The 19583-nt window shown below is 29.2% G+C and overlaps 1 protein-coding gene across 3 annotated transcripts in view; it reads left to right on the top strand.

The window, feature by feature from the left end:
* LOC118184037 (pyridoxal-dependent decarboxylase domain-containing protein 1) overlaps window positions 1-19583 on the top strand; it is a 148687-nt gene that overhangs the window by 61876 nt on the left and 67228 nt on the right. For all 3 annotated transcript variants that reach the window (XR_015041999.1, XM_085820173.1, XM_035353672.2), the window contains exons 7-14: window positions 525-593; window positions 2957-3163; window positions 5058-5129; window positions 8445-8597; window positions 8772-8822; window positions 12538-12615; window positions 16646-16706; window positions 19457-19509. Coding sequence is in view for 2 of the 3 variants with exons in the window: in XM_085820173.1 (XP_085676299.1) it covers window positions 525-593; window positions 2957-3163; window positions 5058-5129; window positions 8445-8597; window positions 8772-8822; window positions 12538-12615; window positions 16646-16706; window positions 19457-19509 (744 nt within the window). In the remaining variant the exon portion in view is untranslated. The remainder of the gene's footprint in view (window positions 1-524; window positions 594-2956; window positions 3164-5057; window positions 5130-8444; window positions 8598-8771; window positions 8823-12537; window positions 12616-16645; window positions 16707-19456; window positions 19510-19583) is intronic.

The raw sequence follows: 19583 nt of genomic DNA, 5'->3' as shown, positions 1-19583 counted from the left end.
ATCTTCTTGTCCATCTTCTTCTGAATATATTTATTTTGATCCACTACATTAACTCTTACTTTGGAGTATCGTTTGTTGCTGACATACTTGTTCATATCTGAAGACAGCATTTGTCATTCAAACATATTTTGTTTGGAAAATGCTTTTGTGAACCAATTTATTCATGATTCAAGGCATTCATGAACCAAGGTTCCTCTGTATCTGTTTAATAAAACTGGTGTAAGTTAAATTTAGCCGTATTGTTTGTAAATATTTAGAAATAAAATGACTAATGCTAAGAAATTTTTTCCCTTGTAAAATTTCACTTAAACTATGCAATTAATTCTTTTATATTCTTTTACTTTCTATGAAGAATGTAAAATAAATATTTTTTGAATATATTATTATGTATTTTGAGCAATTAACATGTAAGTGAAGGTAGTTATGAATATTCTGATACAAAGTTATGGTGTTATGTATAGTGCATGTTGTAATTATTTTTACATTGTAGCATATCAGGGAGCTTTATTCCAATTTCCTTTTAGCTTGGTCTTCCATTATCATGTATTACAGCTGTACCATGCCTTCCAGGATCTGAGGGTCGTTTCAGAATGGTAATTTTATTTTATTGTACTTGTTGCAAAATGACTTTTAGTTGATAAAAAAAATTTAATTTTTAAAAAATTATTTAAAAAAAAAATTACGTGATATAAAATAGGATGTACATGATTTTTTTTAAAAAACTTTTTATAGGTTTGTATCCTTAAATACTGATCTTAGCTGTCTGCTTTTAATTGCAAAGCTCACAAAATATGGTGCAGAAATTTATAAAAATTATTTTATCGCATTAAATTTATGAATTCTGTAAACATAAACTCTATCTTTTTACGAGTTCTTGAAAGTTAGTAAAATATTCATTATGTAACTTTGCATGCAAAATTCATAGAGATGTTACAGAACAGATATACTGATTTTAATTTTCAGTATCTATTATTAGTCAAATTCAAGACTTTTTGGAAAAATTTATTGACTTAAAATTTACCTGCCAAACAAAAATGGCTGACATTTTTTAAAGCAGTTTATAATTCCATTTTGTATAAAGCAACATTTGTTATAAACTTATTAGTTGGCCTGATGAAAATATTAATTATGCACATCTCCCTTGAATTTTGGGCATAAAGGTATGAAGCATTTGGTATTCAAGGAATTGGAAGTTTCGCTTTACATACAGGAAGTAAGGTTTTTGAATTAAGAGTACGCTCTTACTCACAGCACTGAAACTTCCTTTGTAAAAATTTCCACCTCACTGTTTTTCAAGTTTAGTGAATTAAAGGACCTTTTTTATAATGTGCATTTTTCAGGATTCTTAACCATTAACCTGCATGCATTATCATTTGTGGTACTTTCTGATTATCTGTACTACTACTGTAAAGCTATGAACTTATTGGGGACTTCAGAGCAAAATGTTTGTTTGGGTATCCTAACATTTAGTTCTCTGATACATCAGTGCCACTTATTTTTTTATATTCTTTTTCCATATAAAAAAGGCAAAACAGGCATATTTTTTTAAGGTAATATCACCCAATTGATGTTGTGTTAGAGGATAGTAACAGTTCTTCCTTGTAAAATTTCACTAATAATTCTTTTGTTCAGAAATAAATGAAGTGAAAAAGCTATGGTAGATGAGGTACAGCTATCTTCAAACCAGTTTCCAAACCACGTTTTAACATTTTATTTGCTATTTTTCACATTGCATTTCCATAAATTTGGGTCATTTGAGAAGTTTACTTATATAGAATGTGAGTTTTTGTATTCTCTACTTTATTCATCCGGAAAACTCTACAGTGTCATTATGATTTGGGGGGGGGAAGTACCCAGTGCGAAAGGAAGTGCTAATTAGAAAAATAACTGTTTAATTTCAAAAGTGTAAATGCTCATGTACTAACCACGTACGTGGATTGCCATATAAATGCTTTTCAGCCTCATTAATAATTGCCATATAAATATCTTTTGGCAATGGGGTGTGTTGCCTTATCATAACCTTTTTCATGACTTTTTAAGGGGGTGCAGATAATCAGAAATTATATAGTATTTTTTTATATAGATAGCCCTCATTTTTTTTTATAACTAGTTAAGTAAATATTGGCAAAATGTAGGTTATTAATTCTCAGACCTCCAGGCATCCAGTAACCACAGATTAAGAAACATTGCTGTGCCTTAATTAGTAAAGTTCTGTGATTCAAAATACATGCTTAAGATCGATATTTAAGAATACAGTAATATTTAAGAATACAGTAATATTTAAGAATACAGTAATATTTAAGAATACAGATTGAGTCTGTAACCTACATTTCTGAACTTCCTATGTATACAAACTGTTAACTGAAATGAAACTGTTTAGAATATATATGTGTGTTAACCAAAGGGTGTACCAAAAATAATTCCTTAAATATTTCCTCACATCGAGCAATTTTAGCAACAAATTAAAAAGAGGCTTATTAAGTTTTAGCAAAAACTTAATAACCTTCTTGAAACAAGAATAAAATTATGTAAAGTTTCATCTAAATAAATATTTTAATCGTAAATTGTAGACTGGAATTGCCTTGTGTAATGTCTTCAATAATATGAAAATTCGAACAAAATTATTTAAATAAATTTCATTTGTAATAAATTGAAAATAAGCCTAAACCAAATATGTTAAAACTTTTATTATTTTAACAAAGACTTTACATAATTTTATTTTATTTACATAATTTAATTTTATTTACATAATTTTATTAATTTAAGACAAGTTATATTTAAATGATGTATTCCATTCTTTACTTCACAAAATCATTTTTCACCAAGCTAAGCTGCAAGGGCTTTATTTAGATTTGTTTATTCGAATGAAATAGTTATAATTTTAAAATCTAAAATTTCTTTTATATAAAATTTGAATTGCTGCATAATCTGATTAAATGGATTGAGTTCCTTTCAGGATACAGCTGCATTAGAGAGATGCATCAAAGATGACTTATCTGCAACCAGGACTCCTTTGTTAGTTATTGCCAATGCAGGCATGCATTTAGTTGGCTATGTTGATAATCTACAAAAAATTCAAGAAATATGTCTTGCTCATAATGTATGGTTACATGTGCAGGGGCATAGTTTAGCAGCTCTTAGTTTAGTTGTTGTTCCCAACTTGGTAAATATGATTTTTTCCTGCATGAATATTACATACTTAATTTTTTCATAATAATGAATGTGTTCGCTTTTACTTGTTTGAGTTTTCATACATGTATGTAATATGTGTGATATGTATGTGCGATAAATCTGAATTTTAAATATATATTCAAACTGGAAAAGAAACTTGGCAATGTAATATTTAAAATGAGTGAAAGGAAAAAAAAGCAATCTTAGGGTGGTGTAGATTTTTTATCAATAGGTACAGAAAACAAAAAATATTTGCTCTGAAATAGTTTTAACTGATGATGACTTTACATGAATGAATGAATGAAGAATGAAATAATTGCTCTGTAGGTGATACAATAATTGTTCTAATGATCTATACATTGAAGCATATTTAAAAAGAACAAAAAAAAAAAAAAAAAAAAAAAAAAAAAAAAAAGAGTATCATAAAGAAATTAACATCTAAATCAGATCTAAAGGGTGTTTTTGAAGGAACTGAAACCTTTTTGTAAATAACTGATTGACAAAACAATGAAGAACAGTAACAAATTTGTCAGGTACAGTAGAATCCTGCTAACTCCACACCCGATATGTCAACATTCTGTATAACTTGACAGCTTCTTTGGAACTTTTTTAAGATATCTGTAGACCAAACAGAGCAAATTTTATATACAGTACATATATTAATAATAATTATTATTTATGCATATGCATATTTATGTGCGGCACGTTATGTCAAGTTTGCGGGACTCTACTGTACTTGTATTTAGTTCATTTTTATAAAATGTTTGTTTTAAAAGTGGCCTTTTTTATTTTGTCAAAACCATATTTACTCTTGTATCGTCCCTTTCTTACTAGGTTTACCAATCAAAAACTGAGAAGTGAAGAATATGTGGTGTTTAATATCTCTGAAAAGATGACTTAAATTACAAACATAGCACTTTAAAAAGAAAACATAAGGCAAACACTTACTAATATTATTTCATTAAAAGCAAACACTTACTAATATTATTGTATTATATCTTTCAAAAGACTTATCAATTTCAATAATATATATATATTTTTGTTTTTACTTACAGAAAATAATTTCCTGTTTGTTGATGCATTTTACTTTGTTGCAATAAATCAGAAGTTTCTAAATAATATGCTGAAAAAAACTAGGGGCAAATATGTGAAGAGGAAAAATATGTTAAAATATGGTATATGTAAATTTTTTTTGTAAGAGAGAAAATAACCTGGAAATAAAAAAAAAATCAGTCATTTAAATTTATAAAGAAACAATGAAATAAAATAACATCTCACGCAACAAATGTAGATAATTTGGAAATGTACTGAATGATGGAGAGCTGTCTATATGTAAAAAGTGTACTGTGTGAATATTTGTATGGCTAAATATAATGCTTGGAAGGTTAATTGCTTTTTAATTATTTATGCAAGAAATACAAATATTTTTTGGATCATTTTGATAATTTATTATTTGTTTGCAGGCCAAAATATATTTTTTAATACATTTTGGCTCTTATTTGCTTCTCTTTTGATTGAAACAAAGTTATTGCAAACTTGTGTATACTTATTATGAACTTTGAATTTATGTTCATCACAGGCTAAGATGATAAGAATTTTGGTATTTCTTAACTGTATTTCTAACATGCAAATTTTAGAATCTATACTATATATAATAAAATTATGATTTTGAAATTGATGAGTTTTCTTTTGTTTGTCAGTTTCATTATTTTTCATCATCTTTTGTGTTTTTGTGTCGAGATTATTGCAATTATCTGCACCCTTTTTTTTATTATTTTACTTTAATTTAACATTCATTAAAATACTCAGTGTTTGATAATGTACATGTAATTTTTTTGAATGCCTTTGAATTTTATGTTTCTTGTTTTCATGTTTTCTTGTTCCAGCCTTCAAATTTAGGTGATAGCATGACACTGAGTTTAGGAAATTGGATTGGGCTTCCTTCTTTGCCTTATATTGTATCCTTTAAAAATTAAAATTTACCATTTTAGTTAGATAGACTCCTAGAAAGTTGAATAAATAAAGCATAAATCTTACTAGAAATAACTGAGTGATTTGAATAAAAAAAATTTTATATTGAGTTTTGTGTATGATGATACACTCAAATGCCAAAAGTCATGGGATACTTAGTTCATATTATATGTAATTCAGTGAAGCTTAGGAACTTGATGTCATGTAGATTTTACGAATTAGCAGAAGTCTGGTGGAGAGACATTGAGACATACTGCTTGGATGGCCATACATAACTGGTCAGTTTTAATTTATACAAGTATGGAGATTAGGAAATGTAATTCAAGAAATTTAGGCAACTATTAACTTCTTATCAGTTAAATATGTAATAAAAATCATTCTGGTCCTTTAAATGATAGTAACTTAAGTCCAAATAATTGTAAAGGAAAAAAGAATGTATTGTAGTATGGACTCGCCTCTTTTTTTTTTTAACGAAAGGAATGGGGAAATATTGGGAAAGTTCAGTAATGGGGAGTTCAATATACTGAAATTTTCTGATGATAACTTGTATCCATTATCATTTAATAATGTGAAATTAAAAAATTGATTGGAAATTAAAAAATTGAACATAATAAACATTCATAAACTTAGTAATTTGTTGCTGTGAAATGAAACCAAATGTAAATATTAACTGGCTGAATCTTTCCTAAAAGTTCTTTGATTGTCTATAGATTAAGAAAATTCAATTTAAATTAAATTTAGTAAAAAAAAGCTATGCTGAAATCATTAGGGCTTGGTAAATGGAATTTCCGCAATTTAAATTTTATTAGTTCAATAAATTTTATTTATTGCTGGGAAACATTTTTCATTAGCAAAGGCTAAAAATTAATAACCAGGAAATTTGGTGATTTACTGGGAAATTGATGCAAAAAAATTGAATGACCTGGTAAAACCAGGATAGTTGGCAGGTGTATAAAGCTTTTCAGTGACTGAATGCATAATAAGATAATTCAACGCTGATAATTAGTATCTTGTCCCTTATTCCAACAAGCAAACTAGTTGATGTACATTTTTATGCTTTTCTTCATATTTAACATGAATTTAAGCTAATTTCCTTAATAAAGTCCTTTATGAAGATATCCCTTTTATTAGCTAGATAGCTATTGAATGCTTTGCTATGATTAACTATACAAAATTTAAAAAAATAAATAAATGAAAATAAAAGAGGCTATTTGAGATTGCTTTATTGAATCCTTATCCATCTTAGTTAATACTTTTGTTTTTTTCTGAGAATGTGTGTAACATAATTTTTTTTTTTTTTTAATTTAATGAAAATGGCTGTGATGCGACAGGGTTTGCATGTTAAATTTTGTTATGAAATTTGTGTACAGAAATTCGCATGGTATTTCAGCAAGTTTTTTCCATCAATACTTTTGGCCAGATTATAAACTAAAATATAATTAATTTAATCAATTGTTTAAAAATGGCTGAATAGCAGTTAAAATGGATATACCAATCATTGTGATAATCCTCGATCAGAGGAACTCCAGGAAATGCTCTTGAAAGGGCATGAATCATAAAAGAAAAATCATAAATTAAAGATGTATGATATTTGTGGGGTTGTCGGGTTGTTTTATGGTTTACATTAAGGAATTCTGTTGGATAATTGAACAGGAGGAAGACTGCTGACAGGTTTGTATTATAAATGCATTTATCATGCAACTGTTTTTAGCATCAAGTAGTAAGGTATTTCTCCCGCCTTAGCATGCCTTCGTGGTGTAGTGGTCAGCACACTCGGCACGTATTTGAGAGGTACGTGGTTTGAGTCCCGGCGAAGGCTTTGCTCATTTTTCACCTTTTCTATTTCAAAATAACCTAATGACTCTACAAAGTAACATTGTAGTTGTTTTTCACTCTTTTCCTCCCCACCAAATTTATTTCTTTCAGGTCCTTTCAATTATAGAAACATTGCTGGTGTCAATGTTTGCATTGAAATTAAGATTTATTTTAATGTAATAGAGGATAATAAGATGAAACATTAACTAATAAATATTTTTGGAGAATTTTAGTATGGCATCTTATATTTAAATTATTTGAATAATTATGAGAGATTGAGAGAATATGTTTATAGTTCAGTGTATTAATTTTGTATAAAAATTACATGAGCGAAAGGTAACCTGAAATATTTATGATGATACTAAGAAATCTGTACAACTGAAAAAAATAAATTTTGTAAAATTAGACTGAAACTGTTACAAATAAAAATTGTATTATCATTTTTTAATTAGAACAAGTTACTGTGATAAAAGTTTAAAAGTTATTAATTTTTCCAAAAGTTACTGAATATCACTCAGGAGACATTTAATATGTTTTCTTTTGCTGCCAACTATAATTTGTGTGTATTTTAATAATGTATTGATTTTAATTATTCTCATTGCTTTTATTCTCATTGCTCATTTACTTTTTTGTTGTTTAAGTAAGAAAACGTATTTTTGACTAAATATTCTTAAAAATATTTCTGAGTTGTAGAACAAATAATATGTTGTGTAATTAAATTAAGTATAAAGTTCAAACAGTTGTTCAAGAATATGCATGTTTTTAAAGTTGTTTTTATTTAATTGTGAACATTTTTGTAACTGTTACAAAAATTGAACTAAACTGAAATTGAACTAAATTTAATATTTGACAAAATTTACTGAAATATATAAATATAAATGAAATGAATGTCCACTGCTAATGAAACTGTTCACCATAAACTTGGTACATATTGACTAAATATAAGATTCCCCCCCTATAAAAATACCTCTTTGAAACCATATAAATTTTTCTGTGAGCTTAATAGGTAAATATGTTAAAGTATTTTATCTTTTTCTTCTTAATTTTTATACTAGATGTAAATAAATTTATATGATTTTACCTGATGATATAATACTGTGACTGTTTAATTAGCTTTATCAGATATCTTGAATATATCCAGCTAATACAGTATGTGTGAAGCTACATTATATGCAAGCCTTTTTTTAGTTGTGAAACACTTTAAAAGTGCAAGATCATCTTATACCTGAAACCTCTTATATAAAATGTTATGTTCTTGAATTTTAAAATCTCTGTCTATTAATATAAAAATATTAAAAAAAACTTTTTTAATTTATGAAAGCATGGTCAAAATAAATGAATATGATAGTTTTGCATGTGTTGCTATTTTTTATGTTTAAGAAATTTTACACTTAAATATCAGAATTTTTATGAAGAACATTTGGTTATTATTTACTTCATTTTATTTTAAGTATTTTTATTTCCATTGGGCCTTAGCTTTAATTTAGACACTGTATAAAGCAAAGGAGATGGCTCATGTTCATGCTGCTGGTTTAGGACAAGCTTCATATGGGCATTTAGATTTCCTTCCTGTTTGGGTTGCTATACAAATACTCGGTCAAGAAAATCTTACTCAGAGGATTTGTCATTGTTTTGAATTGGTAAGATCAGATGGCTTTTAGTTTTTTTATGCAGTTAAATGCTTGTACAAATTACATAATAAACATGACACGTTTGATTAAATTTTATTACCTTTCCTATTAAAATATATTGTTAATTTTTATATCGTTCACTTTTTTACAAATTTTTTTAAACTATGTTTTATTTTTTTGTAGGCAGATGGTCTTTTATCAGTTGTTGAAAGGTTTTCTGAGTTAAGAATCATTGTAAGTTTATTGACTTTTTTTTTTCTTTTCTGCTTAAAGATAAGTACTTGAATATGTTTTTGTAATTGTATTCTAGTATTAGCATGTTTTTATGTGACATGAACTATCACCATAGAGACTTATTAATGAAAAGTTCTAATAAAAATACCTTTAAAGATAAATGAGGAGAGAAATGCAGCAAAAGGGGGGGGGGTTGGCCATTATTTTAATGGGGTCAAGAAGGGGACTTAGTATTGTTAATTGAACAAACACTGTATGAGAATTACATCTGTAAATTATTATTATAATTTTGTTAATACTCAGAAATAAATGCCCAATTGATCTCCTTATCTTGCCTTTGTGACTAGGTTGTAGATAATTTCCCACTGGTTGTATGAAGCTTGAAGAATGTGACCTGTTCAGTCAGTGGTGGGGGAAAATATTAAACAACCAGTTTGAAAGAAACATAAATCAGCCCATAGTAGCTTATGTGTAGTGATGTAGCTTCTGTGTATAAATATGATATCTGTATTCATCATATTTGTTTTTGAAAGAAATGTGAGAAGACCTTGAAATAACGAGATAAATGAAATGAGTAAAATTTATAAAGAAGAAATGGAGAATGACAATGTTAAGTTTCAGAATTTTTTTATAAATGAGAATAGCAAAGAGTGTGATATCAATGTTAAGAATTTTGTATTTAATATATACTCGAGTTTTATGCACTTTGTGGCCATACTAATTGAAAAGTTTTTCATTTCTTTGATGCAAAAAATCAGAGGGTATCTGCAGATCTTTGCTGATGAAAATACTAATCATGCATTGTGATGCAAAGAATCATGTTTTGATGACAATAATCTTCTTTTGAATTTTTTTAATGTTTCATTCACTGGTAGTTTTACTGGCAGGTAAGACATGAAGTCTCAAAATAGTGTCAGTAGATCCCTCTTTTTAAATCAAGTTCCAGTGAGGAATTTTTGTTGGTAGTAGTTTAAACAGTGAATAATGGAAGTGAATCCATTAAATGGAAGTGATATTGACACGACAATGTACGAAACATTTACCCTGTCATTATTCAGGAGAGAGCATTAATACTTTATGAGAAATTAATCAAATTACCATCAACATAGTTATGGAGACATTATGATATCTCTAGACCTACAAGATTGAAGAATCAGGATAGATTTTTACAGAAAATTTTAAAACTGAAGTCAGACTACTCTCTCCTGGATGTTTTCACAGAAGAACTGTTGAAATCAATAAGTCATATCCACCCAGAATCTGTTAGAATTGAATGTTATTTAATGTATCATGATGCTGTAACAGTCATCATCAGTTGATAGTGAATTATAAGCAGCTGCTGTGGAGACAGTTTACTCAATATCCAAAGACTAATTGGCTTCACGTATATATTGACGGACCAAAAATGCTCAACAAAGTTGGAGCTGGCGTATATTCAAAGCTTTTTGCATTCTGTTCTTCTCTTGGCCCATTTTGGACCAATTTTGATGGAGAACTGGAGGTAGTTAGAGTTGCAATTGAACAAATTATTGTTAGAACAATCCAATTAAAAAATATTGTTATTTTTTCAGACTCCCTTTCAGCGATTCAAGCCATTTCTATACATAATGTCATGGAATCAAAAATTACTGAATAGTGCAGAAGAACTCTTTATATTGTAGCCTCAAAAGGGATGACTATTATCTTACAGTGGATCCAGGCTAGTGATGGATGGCTTGAAATTACTAGTGATGGATGGGCTGATAAACTAATAAAGGCACTGAAATTTTGCAATCAAATCATAGGGTGGTATCATTTACCTCAACGGAAAAAAATAGTAAAAAAAGCCCTGACAAAAAATTTTGAAGTTAAATTGAAGAAATTAAGAATAAGAATTGGAGGGATTCAATTCATAATATCTCAGACTCTCCCAGATCCATCGTAGTTGCGGTGTATAAATTAGAGACCAGACATGATTGTCTCATTGAACATCTGCATTGCATTGGTATATATGGGAGTCCCATTAGTACTTTGTGCAACCAGAATTTTGAGATGGACAGAGATCATTTGCTAAAATGTTCCTCGTTGAAGGAAGAAAACCTATACTGTCAATATTGGTGAGCTAGAGTGTTGATGCAGTTGATATCCACAGACTGATTTATTATTATCATATTTAATGCTTAATATAATCATTTTATTATCCCATTTTCCAGTTTTGATGTAGTTATTGTAATGAGGTTAATTACTGTTTTGTCTTTTTGTATTTTTTCATGCTCCAATTTCGTGCATCTTTGATGCATGCAGGCCAATATGTAGTGCCTCTGCAATAATAATAATAATAAAAAAACTGAATAATTCTACTAGTTTTCCTGTTACCACGTTGATAGGATTAAAAAAATGATTAGTAATGACATTTAGATAATTTTCTACTAATGTTTCTTAAGTAGATATGGTTGATTTGTAATCAAGACTTCACTAAGTTTATGTACCTAAGGACTGAAATTTTTAGTTTATCTGTGTTAACACTGATTCTTCATATGTAACATCAATTTTTAATAGCTTTGGTTTTATCTTGAAGTTTTGATACTATAAAGTTGTAGTTGATCAGTTTTTCCACGGTTGCTATATCATTTGTATAGTAGTTAATTATTCAGTTAAAATTATTCTTGAATGCGGGAAAATCAGGATCAGGTAAGATATAATGTTAATCCTGTGCTGAAATCAGTGGAACCTTTTTTCGGTTGATATTTTTAACAGAATAGTATTTGTTATGTCTGACTATAAACTTTCTGTTGGTGAGGAAAGTGTAAATTAATTCAGTTCCCTTGGTAGGCCAAACTTGATGATTTTGATAATTCACTTCTCATGCCAGATGTGGTCAAAATAAAAATGAGTCTAGTGCTTCATTTACTTTTATTATATTTTTTTTATTTGCCAGTTATACATAATGTGTGAAACTTTCTATTTACTTTTGTGCCTTTGATATTATTATATAATATATTGTTATCCTGATTGGAACTATTTCATGTTCAATCGCTTATCAATCTTATTAAATGTATTTCTGTAGACATGTAATAAAATTACCACCAATAAAAATTGTATTAGAAAATTTGTTTATGTTTGCATCTAAAGGATAAATTCTTATAAAGATTTTAAATAAAAATATGCCTATTATATGTTTAATGTATGTATGTAAAATTTATTTTATTTTCAGTATGGTTGGGGAAGAAAAATGATTCTTTTTTTAAAATTATTAACAACATTTTAAATTTAAATGGTAATTTTGTGTTTGTTAGTTAATTAGATTTCTCTAAGGTTCTTCCCTCTTAGATGAAAAATTTCTTCTTTCCTTATCTCTCTGAAGTCATGTAAGGAAATAACTTAGGAAGAAATTTTACAAGAAGAAAAATCCCGTTCCATAGTGATAACAGAGAAATCTAGCAAACTAAGCATTGAATACACAGCCAAATAATTACATAAGTAATCATGGAACCATGAGAGTAATTTTGCATTAATATGAAATTTCTTAATCTGCTGTGGATGGCTACCATATATGTGTTGCAAACCATTCCCTTAATTGCATAATTCACCATTTTTGTCCACAAATGTTTGATTATTGTGTTTTGTCTGAAGTTGTAATTAACCAAGATTTGTTACAATGATTGTGCTTACTGCTAATTGTAGCAAAAATTATTATAGCTCTTTTTATATAATCATAAATATTATTTCTTTTTAGAGTAAAAAAAAAGTGGTAACGAAAGATGGTCAGCGGTATGAAGTGTCTGATATCGGAGACAAAAGTATTCCTACGATGGTATTTATTCTAGCTTTAATTCCTAAGAGTTTTTTTTTAATCAAAAAATAAAAATTGAAATTTACATTTTTTCTTTCTTAAACTTTAACAGTATTTTTTTTTTCTGCTATCAACTTGTTATCTAAGCAAAAATAAAAAAGTTGTTGCTGTCAAAAGATATCTTAATATTATAAAGGATGTATTTTTCTTAAAATACAATGAACGGATGTACAGCTCACTATTTTGAATAAAACAGTTGTGAGCAGCAAATCTTATAGGAAAACATACTGTCAAATTAACTGCAGCATTCACCCTTCTGTAGTGTTGCTACATATACACTGACTACCAATAAGTATTTGGACACCTGTGATAGAAAAGAAAAACTAACTTTATTCAAAATCAATAGTTGGTAGAGCCTCCACGAGAGGTAATTACAGCTTGGACCCTCCGGGGCATACTTTCCACAAGTCTTTGTATGACAGCTAGTGGTATTTTCTTCTACTCGGCTTGGAGAAGACATAGAAGTTCCTTCACCGATTTTGCACGGGTAGGGCACCCTTGAATTCGGCGATGCAACTCATCCCAGAGGTTCTCGATAGAGTTCAGGTGTGGACTCTGGACAGGCCAGTTCATTCGATGAACTCCATTGGCACCATACCAAGCCTTGTTTAACGTCGAAACATGACAACTGGCATTGTCGTTCTGAAAGTAACAGGAGTCCAACCCGTAAAACTGCCACAACGTAGGAAGCACATTGTCATCCAAAATAGTGCAGTAGGCATCGGAGTTGAGCTTACCATGAATGGGAACCAAGGGTCCCAGCCCATACCAGGAGAAACACCCCCAGACCGTAATTCCACCTCCGCCGAACTTGACTGTTGGCACAATGCATTCTGGCAGGAGACGTTCTCCAGGTAGACGCCAGACCCAGACCGTGCCATCCGAACGATGAAGGGTGAACCTTGATTCGTCACTCCAAAGAACCCATTTCCACCGATCTACGGTCCAATTTCGATGTGCTTTGCACCACATTAACCGAGCACCGCAGTTAGACTTTGTGATTAAAGGCTTATGGGCAGCAGCATGACCATGAAAACCAAGCAGATGTGCTTCCTTACGGATGGTATTCTTTGAAACAATACTCCCGGATGCCTATTGAAACTCCTCGCAGATGAGGGCCATCGGTTGGGTGTGGTTCTTCCGAATTTCTCTGGACAGCACTCGTCGGTCTCTATCTCCCAGTTTCGTTGGTCTGCTGACTCCGGGCACATTCCGACAATCACCTCTCACCTTCCACCTCTAATCACATAGGTCACTGTCGATTTTGGGTACTTCAGATCACTAGATATGTCCCTTAAGGATCAGCCACATTTGTGAGACCCGATAATTATACCTTTCTAGAAATCGGAGAGCTCCGAACTGCGAGGCATCTTGCATGCGACTAAAGCCGATGCTGTTTCCTACACTATATATACCAGCAGAGTCCATGATATACCTTAGGACCAAAGATATCGTCATTTGCATAGGTGTCCAAATACTTATTGGCAGTCAGTGTATTTCTTAAATAGAGATTAGATGAAAAATTTATCCTCTCATTTGATGAATTCTATAGATACTATAGCTGGTGGTCTAAGTCCATTTTATTCTCTTACTGTGGAAACTAAAAAATGTACATTTTATGACTTGCAATAGCTGATTTAGATTATAAGTGTTATTATAAGTTTAATCAATTGGCATCAGCTTCTTGATTAGCCAAGATACAGATTAATTGTTTGGTAGTAAAGCTAATGGCACATACTTTCGTATGATAATAGTAATTTATAAATTTTATAGAATTTTATATTTTGTGGAATTCTTTTTAGCTTTTGAGTTATAGAATGTTTTAAAAAGAGGGTCTGCAATGTTTTAGGAAAAAAAGATGATGATTCAGAAATAGAATGTGTGTGTGGTAGTGAAAGGTATGAAGTTTTTCACTATTTAGTGAAATACACCGCTGTTTAAAAATGACTTTTCCTTGTTCAGAAATAATAGCTTATTTTGCTTTCAGGCTTTCCACATAAAAGTTTTTCTTAAAAGGCTTGAATGTGCTAATATTGATGAGGTGTTTTGCAGAACTATTGCTTTTGTTATTGAAGCTATATGTACTGTGCCAAAGCTGTCAGCATATTGACTTTAGATGATATATCTGCAAAATTACTGGAAGTGGCCATGTTGCTGTTCATCTGTTGTGGTGGAGAATAGCTGCAGAGGTAGCTTTATGAATACTCAGTGGGAGAGGACAAAGAATGCACCTGCCATTGGCAAAGGCTTGGAGAGCTTTGATGGCAAAATAATTTTGCTCATCTTCTTTCTAATTTTGATTGAGAATATTTTGAGGGATGGAATTCAGGAGTCTAAGTAAAATATTCCTCTTCCCCTTTCGTAAACATATAAAAATAACTTTCAGCTGCATGGACTATCTTTATGCTGGAATGCCTTTAAACCAGGAGTGTCTGACCATTCACAGCTTCTGGAGCTGCATACTGCTTGCTGCAAAGATGTGCTAAGGATCACACAGTCTGGGGGGGATTCCAAAGGCACTGTATAGAATTTGATATTTATTAATGAACACAATACAATTTATATTACTATTGCATCTGATAAAATCACTTTTAAGTTAAAAAAAGTTAGAAAAAAAAAATAGACATGTCATTTTTAATGTTATCATTGAGTTTACTTTTCTCAATTACATTGCATCTTTATCTATTATAATAGGTGTAAGAGTAATTGTGAAGAATTATTTTCAATACATTCATCAGAAATTTTTGTTCTTATTTTACTTTTTACATGTTTGTTCAGAAATGTATATGCTTTCGAAAAGATACATTATGGATATTGGATGTTTGTAGAGCAGCATAAATTTTTATTTAAATAAGTACAAATTATTAAAGCTATTTATTTCGTTATTTATTTATTTTTGCTTTTCATATCTGATCATAGCATATCTGATATCAATTGTTTTTGCTTTGCATATCTTCATTATCAAATTTGTAGGTAAGTTTGATGTAATTTGGGAATAGATTAGCAAACATATTGAAATTGCAGCAGTTTCATTTTGAACTGTAGTTGAAATAGTTTTACATTAATAGTGACAACTCCATTTTTAAAATTCTTGTTAATATAAAATTTCTGCAATTTCAGTTGAATTTCAGATGCTGTTACTTTTTTAAACATAATTTATTAGATGATTTTGGCCTTGAAGATGCATATTTAGTTCATTTAAGCAATGCATCACATCCAATAACATAAACTTGCTAGTTATCATTTTCAATTTCAATTTATTATGTTTACTCATCCTTTCATTATTATTTTTTTTATTATTCAATGGGAACCACATTGGTGAACTCTGAAGAATGTGGTCTGTACATACTTGCTTTAAACAGAAATCTTTCTTCCTTATTTGGAATTCAAAGCTATCTTCTGACAAAAGCAAAGCTTACTGATACAACTGTCAGCTTTGCTAATTGTTGTACCTGTGGACTTGTGAAAGCAGTTATAACGAAACTTAATTTTATATATTGTTTTATATTTTGCATGATAATAAATGCCATTTATTTATGTCATTCTGCTATCATGAGAAGTTGTATGCCTCTTTTTCAAACATGCTGTATTTCAGTTTTTAAATTTAGTATTCAAATAATGTATTTTATGGTTTATTGTGGAATAGCTGTATTATTTTTAGCCACAATAATCTATTTAATTGACGTTTGAAACAAGAGAAATTCTATTTTCTATTGTAATTAGTTCATGCATTGTCTTTTTTAATCATGTGCTAAACAAAACTGCAGTAAAATTATAATTAAGAATACTTTTCACTTAAAGGCCAGTTGCATTATTTTCCTAACATTATGTTTTTATATATATTTCATATAATTATTGTTTTATTGTTTTCTTATTACAAATACTGTAGAAATTCCTGATATGTTTTAAAATTATCCTTATCGTTTAATAATTGGCTGTAATGATTTTTGCTAGTGTTTTAGTATTTATAAATTTTGTGCTTTTGGTATAGGTTTTGTTTGAAGCTCTAACGACTGTAGTTGTGTTTCAGTATGTTCCACGGTCATTGAAAAGTAAGTTGAGTAAATCTTAATTTCAGAAATATAAGTATATTAAACTCCTGATATTCAGAATTCCATCTCTTCATAATAAAAAAAAAAAAAAAAAAAAAAAAAAAAGGAAGGACATGCTTTTTTTACCTTTTTCTGAAAATGATAATGTTTTACAAACTGTAATGCAGAACTTTTGTAATCGGTATTAAATAGTCATAATTTTGTTATCTTACATTGATTAAGAAAAACCTTTTACACATTCTGAAAACTTCTGATTGCAATTTAATACCATAAAGAGGATTTTATTCCTAAATAAATTAGAGTACTTTATGTACTCATTTAATATTCACACTTTTATCCAGAAATTTCAAATCAAACTTTTAGAGGCAGACATTATATGTTTCATTCAGTTGATAATATATCTTGCATTTATTGGGGGGGGGGGTTGGACTGAATCCATGAGACAGCAAATTCAAATTAAAAAAAAATTTGAAAGCTTTGTTATTTTTTCTTACACTTTTGAATATATAGTAGTTTATAAATGTCTATTACTGTTTGAAAAAATTTAATATAAATAAAATTTAAAAATGTTACATAGTACAACTACAAAGTTTAAGGACTTAATTTTTTTAAAACAAATTGCAGCAAACTTGATGAATAATAACTGACAGCATTTATTTCTATGACATCTCAGCTAGCTATTTCTAAAATATTATTTGCTTATGAAGAGAATATTTTGTGCAGTTAATCATTTTTTTGAATCCGGTAAATATCTGTTCTCATGAATTTGAAAGTTGAGCAAAGAATAGCAATGAAATTTCGCTGTAAAACAAGAAAAACAGCAACGGAGGCATTTGAAAGTAGTGTTATGCATATGGGAATCAATACAATCTAATATTTTGCATTTGTATGGATGATTTCATAACAGACTTGAAGATGTTGATGATGAATCTAGAAAAGTAGTTTCCTTTTGCAGTCTTGAAAAGATGAGAACATTAAAATAGTTTGACATTTGTTGCTGAAAAATTATCACTTGCCTGTTTTGATAGCTGATGAGCTTAGCATCAGTGTATCATAAACACATATCTCACAACGTTATCATGGAAGATTTTGAAAAAAGAAAAATTTGTTCTTGTTTGACTTTCACATGCCTGTTGCGTGCTTTAAAAAATGCTTTAAATGCTTTCACATGTTTTTTCTTTTTTCTTTCTTTTTTTTTTAATAAAAAGGATTTTCTGCATGTCATTATTTGATCAAAATATCAGACATCATTTCTGAATTTTTCAAACAGACTGTGACTGGAGATGAAATTTGGTGCTTTGTTTATGATCCTAAGACAAGAGACGTGTTAGTAAGGATAGAGTTGTCAATAAAGTACTTGTTATTTGAACTGAGAATTCCATGCAACAGTTTCACAACTACTGAGTGTAACACGAAATACAGATATGAGTACTATAATTATTTATATTTCTTAAATTTCCTCACATTAAAAATAAAAGAAGAAAATGAAATTATAGTTTGAATGAAAGTCGTTGGAGATGGTTGCAGAGAAGCAGACTGTGTGCAGTGACTTTGGTCAGCATAATATTCTTGGTTTTTTTTCTTAAAAATGGATAAAAAGGATTCATTGCAGACTCTTAAAATCTTTGTCATAACAGTTGCAATCATTTTGTGAATGATTATTGTCTTTTACAGTAAACTTCTATCCTGAATCTAGTTTAGTAGCCTACTGATCTTGTAGCACATTGTTGAGTTTTAAAATGTTACTTTTGCTGAAATGTTCCCAAAAAACTTAATCTGCGTGTTGTATAATATCTTTTGTTTTCAGATCCTTCCTGGTTTCATACAATAAATTCTTTTCTCTTTGTAACTACCTCATTTTTCATTGTTTTTCTAAACTTTTGTTAGCATTAGCAATCAAAACAAATGAAGAACCATCAGATTCTATATATAATATCATACTTATAGCAGCCGTTAATGAAGTTTATTTATTGCTATATTTTTGACACAAATGTAGATGTATCATTTAGACTATGTCAGTTTTTTGAGCAGAGAAGAATAGAGCTGATTATTGTTTAGATAAGGATATTTAAATTCATAAGTTTCTGAAGTTTTTGTACTATAATGACAGATTTTTTTTAAATTGATCGATACCTCAATTATTTTCATCACTGCCAGTGAGTAGCTGTGACCTAATTCTAAACCAGAATAGAATTCAAAACAAAAGTAAAAGCAATGTAGAGAAAAAGGGATAATAGCAAGGAAAATTTTTTGAAGAATGAAAGAACCATTTTGTAAACATTTCATATACAAAAAAATATTGCTTTTTGTTTTGCATAAAACATCATTTTTATTTTACTAAAATTGCATTTTCTGCTTTTGAAAACAAGTTTTTTGTTAGTTGTAATTTTATAAAGTATTGTCTCAAAATAATTTGCAGGCAATTCTGAAGACAGATTAAATTTAGCAAATTTGAGGCTTTTATCTTATGTATTTTCATCTTCATAATTGTATGAAACTATAAAAATGCTCACTGATTTTCTATAATTTTTACTTGCAAAAGAATTATGTTCTTTTTGCAAGTAAGTCGCATTATTGCATCAAGCCATATTATCCTTCAATATTTTGTTAAATATTTTCTTCAGTAATGAGAAATATAATATTTTTGATATTTCTTAATTTAGTATTATTGTTATTTCAAATGGGAAATATTAAATTATTCTTGTGTTAGTGATTCTTATGGTATATATCGTTTATTTGCCATTTTACAGATGGAGAACAGCCTGTAAAAAATCCTCCTTATTATGATAATTTAAACTCATGGGTAAGTTATTCAGTATTTTTAAGTTATATTGTTCAGCACATTAAGGGCACACATATCTCTGCACCTTAACACGG

Source organism: Stegodyphus dumicola, chromosome 7 (genome assembly GCF_044657685.1).
Source record: "Stegodyphus dumicola isolate Sdum_Otavi_A_Nest chromosome 7, ASM4465768v1".
Lineage (NCBI taxonomy): Eukaryota > Metazoa > Arthropoda > Arachnida > Araneae > Eresidae > Stegodyphus > Stegodyphus dumicola.
Note: the sequence above shows the minus strand (reverse complement) of the source record. Positions and strands in the feature narration are given on the sequence as shown.